Raw genomic sequence first — 20,284 nt, forward strand, 5'->3', positions numbered from 1 at the left:
CCCAAAGTTTATTTAACTCCCGGGATGGGTTTTAACACTCCACGTACCTTGAGACATCTTGTCTTGATTCACGTTAGTAGTATCTGGATAGAAAAGAGAATCAGTCTTTGAATGTGTAAAATTCATAGGTTTTGTGTGCATGTTTAGATGAATTATAAGTAATCAACTAATCATTATAGTTTGAGTTAATATTTAGTTTCAATTGCGGTATTTATGCATGTGTCTACATTCACCTTTATTTGAGGGATTCTTGGGATCATTTTGACGATAACTTTGATGACCTTGGTGTGAAGAAAAAGAAAATTAAGTTAATACTTGTTACATCCCGTATTTTCGTGCGTTAAGTTGCATCATAGGTTAGTCACATAAGCTCAAAGGACAGGATTATGTTTGAAGTTATAAGTGTTTATGTTATGTTCAACAAGTGATAAGTAAGTGCCGCGAATGTTGGAGGTTAAACGAATCGGAAAAAATAAAATAAGTTTTGCTAAGTTTGGGATGTTAAATAAGTCATACAGACTGTATGGAGTTTTGGACATATCCAAGTATGCAAATAAAGAGATCGGTGTATAAAAGTTTTAGGTCTCCAAATAATTTCCGCGGATGAACTGATCGCACTACGGGTAAGGTGAACCGCTACGCATCGCTACAAGGATTTTGGAGCAACTATATAAAGGGGTTTAACCTCACTTTCCAACCAGAAACCGGCCCAAAAATGTCCCAAAATTGTGAGTTCTCCAACCTTCCCTCCATTAAATTTCAACACGAGTTAAGTAAAAATCTCCGGATTCGGGTTCCGCCTTGCGTATAGTTACGCTTTATAATATTGTGTTGCGGTGAATTTGTGGTTTGGGAGTAAGGCAAGTATTGGAGATATCGCGGTATTAGCGGAAGTAAGGTATGAATCTTTCTCTTTTGGTATCATTTAAGGCTTATTTACGGATATAAATTTATGGAATAATTAAGTAGCGAATTCGTTTGTGGAGGAGTCGGAGAAAATATCATGTGGAGTATTTGATGGAATATTTTGGTAGTAATGAGGTTGTTGTTGTTTCGGTTGTTGTTATTGGTTCTTTGATTGTTGGTATTGAGAATTCGGACTAGGCATATAGATAGGGGGGAGATGTTGTCCGAATTTCCTACAGACTCCAAAAAGGAATTTATTTAGAGACTTAAGATTAAGAGTGTGACAATGAGCCTAATGACAATACGAATGGTTGCCTATGTAGATTATGAGATGACGAACGATCCTAAATAAATCACGCGACAGGAAGCAAATTGGAAAGTCGAAAAGTAAACTCCAAAGGTATGTTAAGGCTAGCCCCTTTCTTCTAAAGGCATGATTCCTTTCTTATGAATCTAATAGGTGTTTTCCAAATGTCCCATGATCCCTTTATGTGAATCCATAAATGTTTTCCAAGAATATTCTTATTCTCAAAAGCTAGAAATTTATGATTCATAGAGTTCATGATTCAAAGGCATGACTTATTTCTTGATAATCCATAAATATTTTTCAAAATGTCCCTATTTTCCGAGTCAAAGATTTATGATTCTATAAGCTTTTATGACAACAACGGACATGTTTTTACAATATGAATGACGATGTTAAAAATGAGAATGTTTCTATGATGATTATGATGATGATGATTTTAATTCTAGAAATTCCAAATCTTATGACGTTAATACTATTATGAGACTATTGAGATTATTTCATGATTTTCTCGATTTTATTCATTGTTGTTGATCTCACCTTATAATCATTGTTCCTTCAAGGTGAGATATAGCGATGATGATAATTCCATAATGAAAATCGGAGGTTACCGACCTTACGTCACTCCGATATAATTGTGGCTTTGATTGGGCTCACATGCATGCTTATATATATGTATGTATTTTTCACACCGAGCCGCGCTATAGTCGCCGGTCAGTACGCACCTATCGTGCAACCAGATCGCTTGGTATTATACACCGAGTCCCGAAAGTAGTCGGGTACGTTACACACCGAGTCCCGAAAGGGTCGGTACGTTATGATGATGCTATTATATATGTATGTAAGAAAAAGTTTTTTTTTTAAAAAGCTAAGCATACACGACATCGGCCTTATGAGGCATCCGGATGTACGTGTTATCTCTTATTCCATGTTACCTTCCATATCTATATTATGTTGTTATTCATGCCTTACATACTCGGACATTATTCGTACCGACGTCCCTTTTTGTGGACGCTCGCGTTTTATGCCACGCAGTGTATACGGTGACAGAGGATATTAGTGAAGATGTTCCGAGCCTAGATTGGCGAGCTCCATTTCCCTTTCGGAGTATTGCCGAGTCGGGTATCTATGTTATGGTATCTTGATTTATGTTAGAGACTTTGCGAGACGTAGTCACGTATATAACATGTCGATCTTGTAAGCGGCTGCAGAAGCTTGCCAATGTATCATTATGCATTATGTTACAAATTTCATATGATTACAGATTTTACTTGATTTGAGAAAGACGAAAAGCATGTTTTTGAAAAGCTTTCATTATGCACTCATTTCATGATTTAAGAGTTCAGTAAGATTATGATTATAAAGAGAACCAGCGTGTTCGCTCGGCCCTAAGTAAGGGTCGGGTGCCCACCATGCCCTATCAAAAGTTGGGGTGTGACAAATAATACAACAATGAATAAAAATTCAAGAAAATCACGAAAATAACTCAACATTCTCATATTCAGATTGAAATCATAAGTTTGAGACTTTTAAACATGAAATCATCATCGTCGTCGTAATCTATGTTATGGTATCTTGATTTATGTTAGAGACTTTGCGTACGCAGTCGCATATATAACATGTCGATCTTGGAAGCGGCTCAGTTATGTCGTATCATTATGCATTATGTTACAAATTTCATATGATTCAGATTTTACTTGTTTTAGAGAAGGCATTTAAAAGCATGTTTTTGAAAAGCTTTCATTATGCACTCATTTCATGATTTAAGAGTCCAAGAAGATTATGAGTATAACGAGAACCAGCGGGTCGCGCTCGCCCTAAGTAAGGGTCGGGTGTCCATCATGCCCTATTAAAAGTTGGGGTGTGACAGTACAAGTAAGAGTTATCATGAAAAAAAAAAATCATAGTTTATTGCCTCTTATATATGCTCAAGTCCACATAACCTGAAAGGCTTATTACACAATTACGTACCTGGAGGCACCTCCTCTGGATTCACATTAGTTGCTTGAGGAGTATCTAGATAGAAAAGAGAATTAGTCTTGGACCATGTAAAATTCTCAGGTACGAAGTGCCAACAAGACACTCTTGAGGCGCTTGAATCATTTGGTTAAACGCTCGAATCATTTGGTTAACTCAACGTGAATGAGTTAATAAAGTAGAATGTTTCTATCTAATCACGTACCTTTAGGCTTGTTCCCTTGACGCCCAAAACAAATTTTTGTAATATAATCTGGATAGAAAAGAGAAAATCAGTCTTGGTAATGTAAAACTCTTAGGTAGAAATTGCCAAGAACAGTCTCTCAAACACTTTGTTAGTGCATTTTCATAAGGAGATTGTGCTGTAAATCGACCCACCATGAATTATCCGAGTCCCATTCCAAAGTAGTTGCAAGAAGTCCACCAGTGCTTGGTAGTTCTCTGGGAGATTCCAAGCTAGTTTAAGTTTTAAGTCGCCTTTGTCTTCAGCTTCATATGTCATTAGCTTTAGCTCATCGATATTTATGCCTGGAAAAAAGAACCCAGTATTAGCTATATAACCTCCACAAACGATGAACATGAAACAACGTGCAAAAGTATTGGATGTTTATGACTAACAGAAAACAGTAAATCCATTAGACTGAGACGAAGGATAAAGAGACTTCTATGAACAATACTGGGGGAGGGTATGAAGAGGATCTGTGTAAGGAGAATGCTGAGGAAGGCATACCCCTGTTCCTCATATATTAAAAGAGTTTAACCAATGTATGCATTTCAGAGAAAAAAAAAAAAAAAAAAAAAAAGAGAGAGAGAGAGATTAACTAATATATGCTGCCAGGGTACAAAAATTTTACAGTATCAGGTTACTTAAAAACCAATTAAAGATAACTTTATAGCAAGCACAAAATAATGGTACGTATATAACTTATATAGAAAGCATAAAAGTGGTAACCTGCAAAAAAAAAAAAGAAAAAATCACAATATTTAAACTTGCTTGGGATGGTGTAAAAATCTTGGACACTACCGGTGTAAATAATTTTAATCCATGATAAGAATGCTTATCTATGCCACTATTTGACAAAAAGAGACTTTAGACTTACAGTAGTGTATTATACTATCTATGAACCGAAAACGGCCACGTCTGAATAGTTGAGGCATCCTGGAAAGGACGTGTAGAGGAGACATGCCCTTTGTGTTGTAACGGTTGACAAGTAGCGGATAGTAATGTATTATCTGAAAAGCCAGCTCTGTTACAAGAGAAGTTGTTAATACTACTACCCCAGAGTATATAATCGAAATGTCTGATGATTAATACTCCCTCTAATCCATGATATAATGTTCTCTATAACAACCTAAATATATCCAGACAAACAACGTTTTGTATAACAACATTTTGTTATTTTTTTATAAAAAATAAAATATAAAATTTTTTAAATTTTTTTTTTTAAAAAAAGTTCCTCACTTTTTATATTTTTTTATAAAAGATAAATTTAAACATTAAATTAATAAAATACTGTATTTGGGGAGGCAATTATATAGAAGATTTTTTCATTTTTTAAAGTTTTTAAATTAATATCAAATAAATGAAATAGAAAATTCTGTTTCAATTATATATGAACACAAATTTGAGTTTGGCCGGTGGGTTATTAATTGCGAGGTGAGTTCATGTGTTTTTAAATATTTTCACAAATTTTTATGAAAAACATTTTCTTAATTTAAAAGGAAAAGAGTAAAAATATATCAATCTTTTTTAACAAATTAAAAAGTTCATATATGTATACACAATGTGTTAAAAAATATTTGAGGGGATTGGCTTAAACCCATATATATATATTAAGACCCATATATATATATATATATATATATATATATATATACAAAGTTAAAAATATATCATTTTTTTGCACAACAAAATTGGATAAAAGGCGAATTCTCAATATGGGCAAATTGAATTTTAAAGCATGGGTTTGATTCTATATAATGAAATTAATAAGAAAAATATTTGGAGGGGATTGGCTCTTACCAAAGTACTCGCCAGAAATGGCGGCGTGTAGAATGTTATCGCCATCTTCCCTTCTACAAAGTTCAATTGGACCTTCTTCTTTTTCATCTTGAACACACTTATGTAGGTAGAGAAAAGCTTGTAGCTTACCACGATAAGCAGTTATGAATAAGGGGGTTTCCCCTTTTGAATTGGTCTCCCAGATGAGAGTAGGGTCTTCTGGGTTTACCAAACACTCAATAATCGGGACAATTCCGAGTTCTGCTGCAAGGTGAAGAGGTGTGTTCCCTTTTTCATTCTTCTGTGTTAAGATACGTAGTCGATTTTCCTGTGGTATGTGAGCAATCATTTCCTTAATACAAGTAAGATGAGGATGATGTTTAGGGTCATCTCGATCTGGATGGTAAGAAGAGATAGCTATGTGAAGAGCAGTCTCTTCAAATCTATTGAATCTATATTCATGGAGAAACTGGTTGATGTACAGTTGCTGAAATTGTTCCCACTTATTCTCCAAAGAAGCTTAAATAATTGATCTTTAATTTTATCTTTTTCTCGAATTGCTACGTCCTCATTGTCGATCTCCACTGCAATTTCTGGGATTTGGTCCATTGGCACTACTTGTTTTTGCAGATTGTGTTGATGCCACTCACCAGTCACCAATGGATTTAATATATACTGCTAGGAGAGACGTATTGTTGACAAATATTTCTTTACAAGCCTCTATGCTGGTGCATGTGTAATGGCTCTTCTAGTACCCAAAGTATTAAAGAATCTAATACTCCTTTACTCTGACAGTGTAAGATAACTTATACACTATAATATAACCTAAAAGATAATTTAGCTTATATATACCAACAATGTAGAAAAATTCACATTATCAATATAAAAGAAATGTTTTACACTGTCAGTGCACTTAAGTTAAACTCTAAGTGAAATTAGTGATCCGAAAAATAAGGCAGATAACCTCTTACAACAGGTTTTGGGTAACCTAATAGTGTGAAGATCTTACATGTTTCCCATGTATATAAGTTAAATCCAATATTAGGAAATCACAAAAAATGCTTGTCGGTGGATTAACTTTAGACATGGTCAAAAGCCAATGTAGGTCGAATACAGTTGAAATTGTGATACATAATTTACTTAATTAAGTCTTCAACACACTCCTTCATGTGCGGGTATGGGTCAAGAACGTAAAAATTCATAAGAAGAATGCGTGGTAGTGAGAGTTGAACCATGACTGCGTGGTAGTGAGAGTTGAACCATGACTTTTGCTTTCTCTAATACCATGTTGAATTGTGTGACCATCTTATCTAAAAGTTTAAGCTATTACAAAGGTTATACTTTTATTAACTTAATTATATCTTTAACATTGTCAAGTGTCCCACATTAGTTGAGGATATGAGTTGTGTGTCCGACAATCCTCACATCGTGAACTAGCTTCTCGGGTCGAGTTCGGCTGTTCACATGATGTTAGAGCTAGATCCATCTATATTCCTTGGTTTGCCTAATGTTAGGATTTTATCTTATGTTGTCAATGCACAAGACGTCCACCTAGGCATAAGGGAGGAGCATGAGTGCTAAGTGTCCCACATTAGTTGAAAAGATGAGTTGTATCTCCTTATACGATCTTGGTCCATCCTTGCTTCATGAGCTAACTTTGGGGTCACGAGTTAGATGCAAGATCCATTCTCTTTAAACTTATATCATGCAAAACCAAGGGCAAGACCTCTAGTCATTTGTTCCCTTCTTGTTGCTATCACCAAGCATCTCTCTTTTGCTTTTGCCTTTATTCTACACAAGAATTTTTACCAATAGAAACTCTTTTATTTTTTGTCCTGCTTTTACTGCAAGTATTTCTTGCATTTCGATATTTATACAAATCCTACCATTGTTTTGACATAACAACTTGTTACTAATACAGATTTATCCTCACATACATTCATCTAGTTAATTGTACTCGGTTTTTCTCTTGATGTTGCAAATAGCCGGTTGGATTCACTGTTTACTTTTCCTAGCCGGTATACATAATGAGTATACACTGATTATATATGGTTATATACATATTATACCTCCGCTGGCTATTTTTAGTTTAAGCGGTTGGGTGAGCGATTATTTAGATTATTTCTTTTTTATATGATTTCTATTGACAAGAACTGTATCAAAACGAAGATTTATTGGTTAACAAGTATAATACGCAAATTTGTGTGACTCGTGAATTTCATGGGAAGTACTGTTTTATCTTTTAAGTTTGTAAATCCATAACAGGGCAGGGCCACAACTGGACTTTAGACTTAAAAGACATGCATTTTATTTGGTACCATATCCTTTGCTTAAATGTTATGTTATTCTCCTTTTTCTTTCTTTAAATTTTCCCTTACTTTGAAGTAATTCTTCAAATAGTGAATGTCAAGTTTGAACTCTTTAATTGCACTTTTTTCCTCATCCTTAGCATTTTTTTCATTTACTAGGGGCACCCAAATATGTTTGTTAGGAAGGAAAATAATTTCCGAAAATTGTTTTTCAGGTTGTTTTGTTGGAGAGTGAAATAATTTTCAGGAAAAAAACATTTACAAAGATTAGAAATGAAGTCTAGCAAATTGGATACTTCTTTGATGAAATTTTTGAGTATTAAAGTTTGATAAGTAATAGGAGTAACTTTCAACTGTTGGTTAGAGTAGTGATATGAAGTTAAACGTCAATTTAGTTATGAAGGAAAACGACTTTTCAGTTGTTGTTTCATCTAATTTGCTTCACTATTATTTTTTTTATTTTTTTATTTACCATGAATGTGAATCATTATACATATGTTCGATTGGCGTAATTTTTGGTGTTATGCCCCGGAAAGGGAAGCCATTTTTTACTCTTTTGGTGGAAAATGCAACATACACTAGAAATAACCTATTTTTCGCTAAATGTAATATGAAACGGCCAATTTGCACGATTGGCCCTGTTCGGGGGTGGTCTTTAATTTTTGCCCCTCAAATTGCTGGTCTTTAATTTTTGCCCTTTGCCTAATACCCGAGGTTCTAGGTTCAAATCCCGGCTCAGTAAAAAAAATCGTAGCAAAATTAGGCTTATTCGGGCAAAAGTTAGGCCTTAAGGCAGAGGTTTACCTTACGGCAAACTTTTGTCCAAAATTAGGCCTTAAGGCAAATCTCTGCCTTAAGGCCTAATTTTTGCCCGAATAGGCCTAATTTTGGGCAAATGTTAGGTCTTAAGACAGAGGTTTCGCGAAAGTCTTGTCTTGCGAAATTTCTTCCTTTTTTTTTTTTTTTTTTATACTGAATGGGGTTCGAACCCAGAACTTTGAGATATTTTCGGCCACTTTTTTAAGTAAAGGCCAAAAATTAAAGACCAACAATTTGAGGGACAAAAATTAACGACCAGCGCCATTGAAGGGCAATCCAGGCAAAAAAAATTATATGAAACTGTTTCTATTCAGTTGCTCTTTTTTCTTCAGAATGTCCATGGGTTAAAAAAAATAAAACACAACATCATTCTAGTATCCTATTCTTTTCTTTTTACTATTCTTGATGTGAAAGAAAAGCATGAATGAAGTTTTGTAAGCAAAATTCTCTTTACTTTACATATTTGTGAGTTGCATTTCAATCGACTTTAAAGGCTGCGTAAATGATCATAATGAGCCAAAAACAGTGGTGGAGCCACGAACCTGACAAGGGTGTTCAAACTTATTAAGTAAATATTTTTTTTCAATGAGTGATTGTACCAATAAATCAAACTACATACTAATATTTATCTTTGACACTTTGTAGGTAATCGCCAAAGCATTATCCTAGCACTAACTTTGACGTGTGCTTTTGAATTTCTACTAAAAAATTTAATTGAACAAAGAAAATCACTCAAGAAAACCCAATAAAAAAATATCACAAGGCACTAGTAAAGAAAAATGTTGGAAGCTAACAAAAGGGAAAAACAGAGAACAATGAACCAGACAACAAGTTGCTTCGACGACGTCCAACGAATGGAAACGATGAGGTTTTAAACAAATTTGTTGGAGTAATTAAATTAAGTCAAACGAAAAGTAAAACTTGTAAAATTATCCACGCTTCACGTGGTGTGAAAACCATCAATAAATTTAAAAATAATAATTTTATAAATCTAGTCGAGATAATTTCAGGTATATACATGTAAACTTAATAATATATTAATGAAATCATCATTATAAACATCTTTATTAGTGTGAAAGTTTTTATCAAACCACAATTTTCATTATCAGATTTTCTCATATAAAGGAAAAAAATCACCTATGTGTGTGCGCGCGCGCGGTGGGATTTAATGCATAATTATATAAATAATTAATTACTTATGTATTTATCTTTAATAAATATTTAAACGCTATAGTGTAAGTTAAAATTTTCAAGAAGGTAAGGGTTACCTCTTTAATGATACTTTTAAACCAAGTATGTAGAAAGAATATGTAATACTTGAAAGAAAAAAAGGTAAAAGAGGTATCGACAGCTATTATCGAACTAATTCCATAAAAATCCTATTCAATGATACTTTTAAACCAAGTATGTAGAAAGAATATGTAATACTTGAAAGAAAAAAAAGGTAAAAGCGGTATCGACAGCTATTACCGGACTAATTCCATAAAAATCCTTTTCTTATCAAACAACCTTTGTTTTTAACTAAAAAGGTACAAAAATATGTCTTAAGGAAGGATCGAACCAGCAACACAAGCCTTAATTCTAAATACCCTTCGCTTCTGAGCTACGGCACCCAATTGTTCTAATGGTGTTCAGTATTTATTATTTATCTTGTTTCGAAAATATTTTACCTATATGCCCGGTATAATTAATAAAACGTGTTCATATGACCACCCTTGGTATAATGTAGCTCCGCCTCTGAGCCAAAAGCTTTTAAAAAAAAAAATTAATAACTAGGCAAATAAAATGATTTTCAGATATTTCATACAATATCGAAATATACTTTGCTGTGTCAGATATATCTAATGAAATCTGAAAGACTTGTTCACAAAGTACAACTAGACATGAATTGTTGGGGGAAATGTGTAGATGGTTATAGTCTCTTATTCTAAAGGGTTTTGCAATTTGAATATTGCCAAGAAGATAAGAGTAGTTTTTTTGGATATTCGGTATTCTCAGTGCAAGCTGAAGATTGACGTTTGACTGAGCGTGCTTTGGCTGCTCGTGATGGAATACTCTTTGTCGATTCACTTTGTTATTGCTTCCTATTTTTCAGAGAGTGATTGGGATTTAGCCGCATGGCCAACAAAAAAAATACAAGCGGTGCATATAGATTTATAAATCTACTAGATCTTGGATCCGCCTGTAGTTTCTTATTTTTATAGGTTTTGCAGTATGGATATTGGCACTGCTTATGAACCATCAAGTACGTATTTACAAGAAGCTGTGTTCTAATGCAAACATATATATATATAATACTTCTAAACGGTCAGCAAAGGTGATACGATCAAAGTTTTTTTTATTATTGAGACCAATAATAATCCAGATGGTTATTTTGGTTAATTTTTGGACCACTTTTTAATATTTCTCAATTGAGAAACAGTTAGTTAAAATTTAACGAGCTCAAATTTCCATGCGAACCCAACTGAACTATTTTATCCATTTTGAGAAAATTGAGTATGTCTAGTAGAGCCTAAGTTATTAGGAGAAGTTAAGAGAAAGGACTTACAATAATAGAACTTACCTATTATAATAACTCTTTTTTCTTAACTTCTTCCAATTGGGTTAGTTCACATAAGCGACTGAATTTTAACTCGGTCAAAAGTTAACCGACGGTTAGTTAGGATGTCACATGGTGTTGTTTTGTTGGGTGTGTTCATGTGAAATTTTTTATTTTACGAAAACTCTAATATCTCTATTAATGATCGATAAGAGGAAAAGCTTGTTAGAAGAGGGGTGGGGAGGAAGAGAGGGGTGATTATGTCCTAGGGTTAACTCCGCCAACGTGATTTACAAGATTGGCCTCAGAAACGAGTGATCATGAAATCTGATCTAGTTTGCCTTATGGGGAAAAATTCAAGTTTTAAAAGTTCAGTTACATGGATAATACTTTGACTTTTGGCCTTGAAGGTTTTCCCATGGGGCTATAGCGGGGGTCAAAAACTCAAGATCACATATCTTCAAGGTCATTGGGCATAATTCCACCACCTTCAAGGTCATGGGGTGTAATTTCCACACTCCCACGGCCAACAACTTCTAGTTCTAAGTTGGGCTAACTTTTGGATCCAATATGGAATAGCCCAATTTGGGCTCATATTTTCGGCATTTAATTGCACGGTTAGCCTTTCAAATGGGCTGGTCTTTAATTTTTGGCCATCAAATGGAACTTATGCCTTGCGGGGCATAAGTTCTTTATAGGATCCGGCAAAATTTGTGCTAGATGCCTTAAGGACTTATGCCTCTCTAGGCATAAATTTCATTTGAGGGATAAAACTTAAAGACTAGTACAAAATAGGGACAAAGTGCAAATGTCTGGAAAATACACGGGCCACAAGTTCTAGTTTCAACTTGGACTTACATTTAAGTCCAATATGAAACGGCCCATCGGTGCAGCGAACCTTTTTGCTTGTAGAAATTGCACCTGATAACCACTTTTCACCTTACTATTTAAGTTATTTAGTTTCTTTTAATTATTTAATTTGCACTCAGGTTTGAAAGATTTCAAATAAAAGTCTAGTTCTTTTCCTCCTCCTTTTTCAAAAACTTTGCTTGACGCTGGTTAACCGAGATTATTGCTATTTGGGGCACTAACACATGTAATGCTTTTCTGCTCTCAGTATTTTCAATTTTTGGATTGTAAAATTTCTACTTAATTTGGGCTAATTTTGGACGAAAAGAGAATAAATTAAATTAAGGTAGATGAATGAATAAGGTACGATGAGTAAAAATGAAATGGATGGATAAATTATTTTCAAGCTAAAAAGGAATAAATTAATTGATATGCCATGAAACCAGTGAGTATCGTAGATGAAATGAATAAGGTATCATGAGTTAAATGAAATGGAAGTACTTTGTGTCAAATGAAACAAATAAATTACTCCCTCCGGCCCAATTTATATGAAGGTTGATCAGTTTGGAGAGTCAAACAGTTTTTCTTTGACTCAATTTTAAACATAGATTCTTCGAGTATTTTATAATAAAATTTACATATTTGAAAACTCCATAAAAATTACTATAAGTCTGTATAATTAATAATTCATAATATAGGAAAACAGTTGGAGAAAATCGTAGTCAAAGAAAGAGCTGTTTGACTCCCAAAACTGGTCAACCTTCACATAAATTGGGAGGGATGGAATATCAAAGTTCAGACTTATGTGTTAAGCCAAACTTCAAATTACATGAATGAAATACTGAAGTTTGCTAGTACAAGCATATGTCAAACTAATACGTCAAACTTCAGGCGCAGATTTTTTAAATTTTAGTCTTGTAGGTCTGAAATTGATCATATAAAGACTAAAATTGCAAAAAAAGATCCACAATTAATGAAGACCCAAAATATTAACTTTTGACAAATTTAAAGGAACAAAACTGCTAAATGAATACTTAAAGGGATCATTTGTGTCATTTTCACCTAACAAATCATTTTCACTATAGAAATAGTCTCATGTATATGCCTGCATGTATATGGTGATGAGTTCACACGCATTACCACATTTAGCAAAATTGTCGAGAGATTTACCGCTCCCATGGCCTTCTCTCGGCGGCGCCACCACTTTTTCAGCCGAGGACGGTGGCTAATCCCGGCCGTCACCGTTGCCTGATCTGTCATCTTTCTTATCTTAACCTCTCGATTCTCGCGCCTTCTACATATATGTATATATTTTATTTTTAAGATTCCATGTCCGATTCATGATCAAAGTTAAACTGTTTAACTATATCGAAGTTCGAACTATAACATATAAGTTGGGATAGAGAGATTACTATACTGCAAAGATTTTTTTTGTTTTCCTCCCTTAGAAATATTATCAAGCATAGGCTATTATTGATGGTATTATTATTGTTATTATTTTTATTACTCCCTTTGTTCGAATTTATATGAGGGTTGACCTATGTGGGAAGTCAAACAGATAATTCTTAGCCTACGATTTTTTTCAAACTCTTTTTATATTGTGAATTATTAATTATGCAGACTTATAGTAAGAGTAGTACTTTTTATATAGTTTTCAAATATGTAAATTTTATTATAAAATACTCGAAGAATCTATGTTTAAAATTTAGTCAAAATAAAAAGTTGTTTGACTCTCCAAATATCATCTAGCCTCTCTACTTTATTACGTATAAAAAAACATTGCTTACAAATTATTTTCAATATGAATTAGTCTCAACTATATGCATGCATGTGAGTTTGCACATATTAACACAGCGTAATTCCCTCTCCATCTTAATCGGCAAACTGGAGGATAATCAAAACTTCCTTTCAACACCACTCCCATGGCCTTCTCTCGGCGCACCATCACTTTTTCAATCGTGGACGGTGGCTATTCCCCGCCATCACTGTTGCCTCTATCTTTCTTCTCTTATTCTTTTTCCTCTCGATTCTCGCTTCTTCTCCTAATGGCAATAATCGTCTCTTCCTTCTTCCCCGTCGTCGTGATTCCTCGGTACATCACTCTAACTCAGCCTAGCTAGTTTCTCGCTATATATATATATATATTAGACCAATTAATGCATGCAAATGCGTATTCAGAATTCGATATTTATGCATCTTGCTACATTATTTATATTATACCAATTAATGTAGATGCGTATGAAGGATTTTATGTTTATGCTTTTTGCTATACTATTTATTTTAAACCAATTAATGTAGATGCGTATTCAGAATTTGATGTTTATGCTTCTTGCTACATTATTTATATTAGACAAATTAATGCAGATGCATATGAAGGATATTATGCTTATGCTTTTTGCTACATTATTTATTTTAAACCAATTAATGTAGATGCGTATTCAGAATTTGATGTTTACGCTTCTTGCTACATTATTTATATTAGACCAATTAATGTATATGCTTATTCAGGATTTGATGTTTATGCTTTTCGCTACACTATTTATATTAGACCAATTAATACAGATGCCTACTAAAGGATTTGATGTTTATGCTTCTTGCTGCATTATTTATATCAGACCAATTAATGCAGATGCGTATTCAAAATTTGATGTTTATGCTTCTTGGTACATTATTTATATCAGACCAATTAATGAAGATGCACATTCAAAATTTGATGTTTATGCTTCTTGCTACATATTTATAATAGACAATTAATGCAAACGTGTACTAATTAAGGATTTGATGTTTAAGCTTCTCGCTACATTATTTATGTTAGACCAAATAATGCAGATGCTTATTTAGGATTTGATGTTTATGCAACAATATATATATATATATATCTAATATATATATCGATATATATATATATATATATATACGAGAGAGAGAGAGAGAGATATATATATATATATATATATAAAATAGATACGGATTCAGGATTTGAAGTTTATGTGTTTTTACAGCGACTCAAGTTATAATAATACAATAATAGTTGGATTCACGGTCAAATATTTATAGATATTTAATAGATTTCTTAATATATGTATAGAGTTTGATCAAAAGCTACTGGTTCACGTGAACCTGTGATCAGGTCTAGATCTGCCCCTAAGTTAATGCACGTCCATTTTCGAGATACAATGGGTAAGTGTGTTTGTGTGTGTGTTTTGAAGTATTAATTTGATTGACATGTTGTATTTGTAGGGAGATGATGATGCTGCTAATGCGATTGATTAAGATTCTCAATTGCATATTCCGGTTAATCTTTGCCTTCATGTTTTATTCTATATAGTTTCTATTTTTATTTGGATTTCTAGCATAATTTCTAAATTTTGTGTTTTTTTTTTTTTTTTAAGATCAAGGCCAGAGGAGGAGTATATGATAGGGATATGTGGAGTTCCAGAAATTCCAAGTCCTTTTATGGATGCAGTAATGCTAGTAACAAATTTCGAAGTGTGTATGGAAGAAACTATTGGTACTGCATTTTTGATATCTCATTTTACTCTGGCATTTCTTAATTCAAGTCATTGTAAAATTTGCAGAAGCACAGGCAATCACTCATCCAAATCGTTACTTGTCGATTGTAACAAGTGGAGGTCTTAACCAACAAAGAACCGGGGTAAGAAAATGTGCTTTGCACTGGCTTTCAATTAAGAAATCAGGTTGCTGCATGGAAAGCAGAATGGTTCTGTATTTAACAGTCACCTCAATGACAGATAATGGATGTTGTTGTTGCTGCTCGCATTTTAAATGCTACTCTTGTTGTGCCAAAGCTGGACAAGAGTTCTTTTTGGAAAGACTCTAGGTGTGTAGCTGAAAAATGATATTTCGCTTTTTCCTTACATATCGATTACTTCTAATATCTCTTAGCTTATTGTTTATATATATTTTAGAGTTGGATCCTGCAAGTGACTGCAAAGTGAACTATACCTTTACCTTGCAGCGGCTTCTCTGATATTTTTGATGTTGATTGGTTTATAAAATATCTAGCAAAAGATGTTTCAATTGTAAAGGAACTCCCACTCAGAAGAGGGCAGATCTGGACACCTTATAGAATGCGAGTTCCTAGAAAGTGCAGCGACCGTTGAATAAATCGTGTATTGCCTGTACTTAACAAGAAACATGTAAGTATATCAGGTCCCTTAAATTTCTTCCTCCAATTGTATGCATGAGGACATTTCTTAATCATACTTTTCTTTATTCTTTACACTATAAGGAATGCTATTACTTGACATGGTTGTGAATTGCATCACTTCTGCATAATTGGGTATTGATCTTGTAGTAAAACATATATCTTTGTCAACTTATGGATTATGAAAGGTAAAAATTTATTCGATGATTATGGAATTGGGGCACTAGATAGTTCATACATGGCCTGAATCATCTTGGGGAATTTATACAGTATTTGGAATACTGAAATAATTATCTGCAACTAGTAATTTGACATGAAGTTTTGGTTTTCGAGTGAAATATCATTTGACCATCAAGCGAACTATTGAAATAGTGGTTTAATGTGTATTCCAAGTGAAGTTTTTCAAATCTTCAACTTCCACTCACAAACTTTCAAATTTCACCCAACTCTTTTTCCAACTAAAGTTCATGTTGACAATCCAATTCAGCTTCCAAAAACTGTCTTAAAAGTAAAACTTCAACTTCAAGTGCTCTTTTCTCAACTTCAATACAAATGTTGTTCAAAAATGTAAATCGTTTACAAGACACTTTGGTATAGCAATCATTGATTCATGTGACAGTAAATATGTTGGAACATTTTGATGGAATATAATTTAGCTTGGGTGTGAGTATAATCTCATTGAATGTAAAAAACCTAAGAGTAACACTGTCATGACACCGCATGTTCAAGTGAGAATACCTTCTAGAGATTAGGTTGTTAGAGAATAGAGCTTAACTAGTAGAGGTTTGAGGAAAACTTCCCATTGAAAAATCTTTTCCAAAAAAAATGCGTATTATTATTTATAACTCTGTAGGTTTAGAGGTTAAGGAGATTATTGTTGCTTACTTGAATCAGATTTACTGGTCTGTTAACAACTCGACTTGAATCAGTTTACCGGTCTTCAATTTAATTTTTGAAGATTGGTTTCCAGAACTAGGTACACAGTCAATTGGGAAACCATTCTTCAAATGCATAATCAGAAATTATTAAGCTAAGTCCTGGATACGGATATCTCCATGCTCTATATAAGATGTTTGAATGTTGATATATATTTCTAGACCTGTATAGCCTCTCCTTCTTGTAACAGGCTGTACAGATCACCAAGTTTGATTATCGACTTGCAAATAGTCTGGATACAGATTTGCAAAAGCTTAGATGTAGAGTTAATTATCATGCATTGAAGTTTGCTGACCCTATACTGAGAATGGGTGAGAAATTGGTCCAGCGGATGAGGATGAGGAGCAAGCATTTTATTGCTCTTCACCTAAGGTTAGTCTTCAGTTCATGTATATACATTGATTATTTTTCTCCTTTATGATCACAGACAGTTGGTATTTGATCCTAGCTATGTTATGGTTTTCTCTTTCTAGTTTTATTTCACTTTTCCCTTTGTCCTGTTTGATTTCCTTATGTTTACTATAACTATTGTGCTCAGACTTCTGCTATTTAATTTGTCTATTGCCTCTTCAGGAAGTTGAATAATTTACACAGCCAAGATTATATTACTATGTAGATTCATGGGTATAAGTTACGATTGACTTTGTAGGAATAGTATATCAAACATGAGAAATGATGCTAGGAATGTTGATAACAAACGCCATATCATTTTGATTATGGCAATTTATTCTTATTACTTGTTTTATACTCTTATATTGCTGACATGTTAACTTTTGATGCTAGGAGGATTTTGGTTCCTGGAGTTTGATGGATATTTTAACCAAAATTCAAAGAGAATATAGTGCGCTGATGGTGCATATGGTTCCATTAATAGGTTTGAACCCGATATGCTTGCATTCTCAGGATGCTATTACGGTGGGGGTGATAAGGAGAGGAGTGAATTGGGGAAGATACGGAAGAAGTGGAAAACTTTACATGTAAGTACCTGAGTATCTGCTCCAAATCATATCCTCATAATGGTTTATGAAACTATGAGCTTCAAAGATTTGACTGTTTCATTTGTTCCATCTAAGCACTGAAGTTCTGACAATCAATATAGTACGAGTATAAATTTTGGTTCTTTTCTTTTGGATAGTTTAAATACCCCGTAGTAAGCCCATCTCTGGTTTGCATACAAGTTAAAAACTCGGGGATTATGTGCCCGCCCCTCTACCCCTTTCAACATAAATACTGGCAGGGTTCGAACTTGTGATGGGTGCTTGCCACACATCCCGACTGTACTTTTACTGTTAAACCAATGCCAAGGGCTGCAATTTTAGGTTTATATCTTTCTCTATCAAAAAGAAAGGGAAAAAAACACTTCTGGTTCAGATTTTCAAGGTAGGGGTAAGGTTGTGTACACATCACTCTCCAGACCCCACTTGTGGGATTACACTGGGTATGTTGGAATACAGAGAGGGAATTACCCATCAGAAAGAGAATCGAGTCCGACACAGCAAGTCTGGGGTTGTAAACTATCATTCGCACACGCACTCACACACACCACACTACATAGATACAACATGCATGTATACATTTTCCACTATAAGGAGCATTTTTAGGTTGAGACAATTCTTATCCAGGCATTTTGATATGTGAATCTATTTCCAATATGCTTTCAGGAAAGTCACCCAGATAAGGCAAGGAGACATGGAAGATGCCCTCTGACTCCTGAGGAAGTCGGCTTGATGCTGAGATCACTTGGATATGGCGAAGATGTTCATATATACGTAGCATCTGGTGAAATATATGGAGGGGAAGAGACATTGTCTCCATTGAAGGCCCTCTTTCCAAACTTCTATACAAAGGACACCCTTGCCAGCAAGGATGAGTTAGAACCATTTTCTGCATTTTCATCTAGAATGGCTGCTCTTGACTTCATAGTTTGTGATGAAAGTGATGTATTTGTCACCAACAACCATGGAAACATGGCGAAAATTTTAGCAGGGCGAAGGTCTGCTGCTTCCCATTCTCCTATTTCACTTTTTTGTGCAAAATAGGTATTTCGGAGGCAGACTAATATGTTTTTTTCTTTTGATGCAGGAGATATTTTGGTCATAAGCCCACCATTCTCCCAAACGGTAGGAAACTGTATCGATTGTTCTTAAACAGAAATTACATGTCACATAAGGAATTTGTATATAGAGTCAATAAATATCAAAAAGGCTTCATGGGGGAGCCAAAGGAGATCGGTCCAAGTTGGGGTGTGTTTCATGAAAATCCATCTCCATGCATATGTGAGAAAGTAGATAACTCTACTGGAGGAGAGATTTTGCATAGTACTTCTCGACTCGAAACTTCCTCCAGGCTAACAAGTACTGACTATGATGCTGACACACCTGAGGATCCTGAGGTGGATGTGTTGCTCTCAGATTGAGAAAGCATCAATGAATGTTTTTCTTGTACATACACCAATGTTTCGATGATATTCGTAGCCTTGATCATATCTTCGACAAGTGCAATTTTGAAAAATATTTTTGGCGGCAGCTTGGTTTTGCTTCTGAAGCCTTGGCAACAAAGGACTGTGTTGGCGTTTTCGTTGTCATTGAGAATTCTGCTTCAGTAATTTTGGTATTCAGTTGATTGAAAAAGAAAGTCAAATTTCAAGATTCAAGATTAGGTGAGTCCAGAAGTGACAATGGCATAAATCTGTACATCAATTGTGTATACTATTTGTGAGAAATTGGTAACGGGAAACGTGTGTTCAGTGTACTAAGGTACAAGATCGATCTTTTATCAGGTGTTCTAACTGTTAGTATCTTGATGGCCTTGGATTCACAATGATTAGGATCTGAAGAAACTATAGCCAGTGATGAACTAATACTTTGGCCTACAGAAGCTCCATCTATCATTTGTTTAAGCTAACTGGAATTTTCTTGCAAAACTATCACAGTTCATACACAGAGAAAAGATCATTGATGATTGTTAAAAGTCAACTGTCTTAGAGGTAGATCTAGAATTTTAATTGAAGGGTTCAACGTTTAGTTTCTTACGACAGAGCCCATTGCACTTTTGAAATTATGGGTTCAGCTTCTAATATATTTAGCATTTTGATGATTTTTCACACACTCATATACACACACTCCCTGTCTAAAACTTTGGGTTCAAATGTGCCCGAATGTGCAACCTTCCTATACTTATTTTTTATTTTTTATTACATCAGGGAAAGGGGGCGGGAAGGGGAAGCTACTGATGGGGTTTGATTTGAACCCTCCACCTCAACTATAGAAGGTGGAGAATATATTAGGTAATAGGTATTAACTACTAAGATCAATTTTGTCTTGTTTCACATATTTTTAAGTATTTTTGGCTTCTGCTTGATTACGCTTTCTACTTTCAAAGTCGTTGTGAAAGTTAATATAATTGAAACTTTTTTACAAAATCAAATGTGATAAAAACCAAATATTGGGTGGACCATAATGATGTAATACTATAA

General features: G+C 34.2%; 1 protein-coding gene and 1 pseudogene across 1 annotated transcript; one reads left to right on the forward strand and one right to left on the reverse strand.

Annotated features, from left to right (window-relative positions):
• Positions 1-3,084: 3,084 nt before the first annotated feature.
• Positions 3,085-5,662, reverse strand: LOC132040483 (uncharacterized). Its single transcript, XM_059431131.1, has 4 exons — positions 5,211-5,662; positions 4,288-4,434; positions 3,566-3,715; positions 3,085-3,440 (listed from the first exon to the last, which is right to left on the reverse strand). Exons 1-4 carry the CDS (start codon positions 5,536-5,538, stop codon positions 3,385-3,387), a joined length of 681 nt encoding a protein of 226 aa, XP_059287114.1. The 5' UTR covers positions 5,539-5,662; the 3' UTR covers positions 3,085-3,384.
• Positions 5,663-13,581: 7,919 nt separating this feature from the next.
• On the forward strand, positions 13,582-19,960 carry LOC132039242 (O-fucosyltransferase 16-like; annotated as a pseudogene).
• The last annotated feature ends 324 nt before the right edge of the window (positions 19,961-20,284 follow it).

This window comes from Lycium ferocissimum, chromosome 12, assembly GCF_029784015.1.
Source record: "Lycium ferocissimum isolate CSIRO_LF1 chromosome 12, AGI_CSIRO_Lferr_CH_V1, whole genome shotgun sequence".
NCBI classification, from domain to species: Eukaryota; Viridiplantae; Streptophyta; class Magnoliopsida; order Solanales; family Solanaceae; genus Lycium; species Lycium ferocissimum.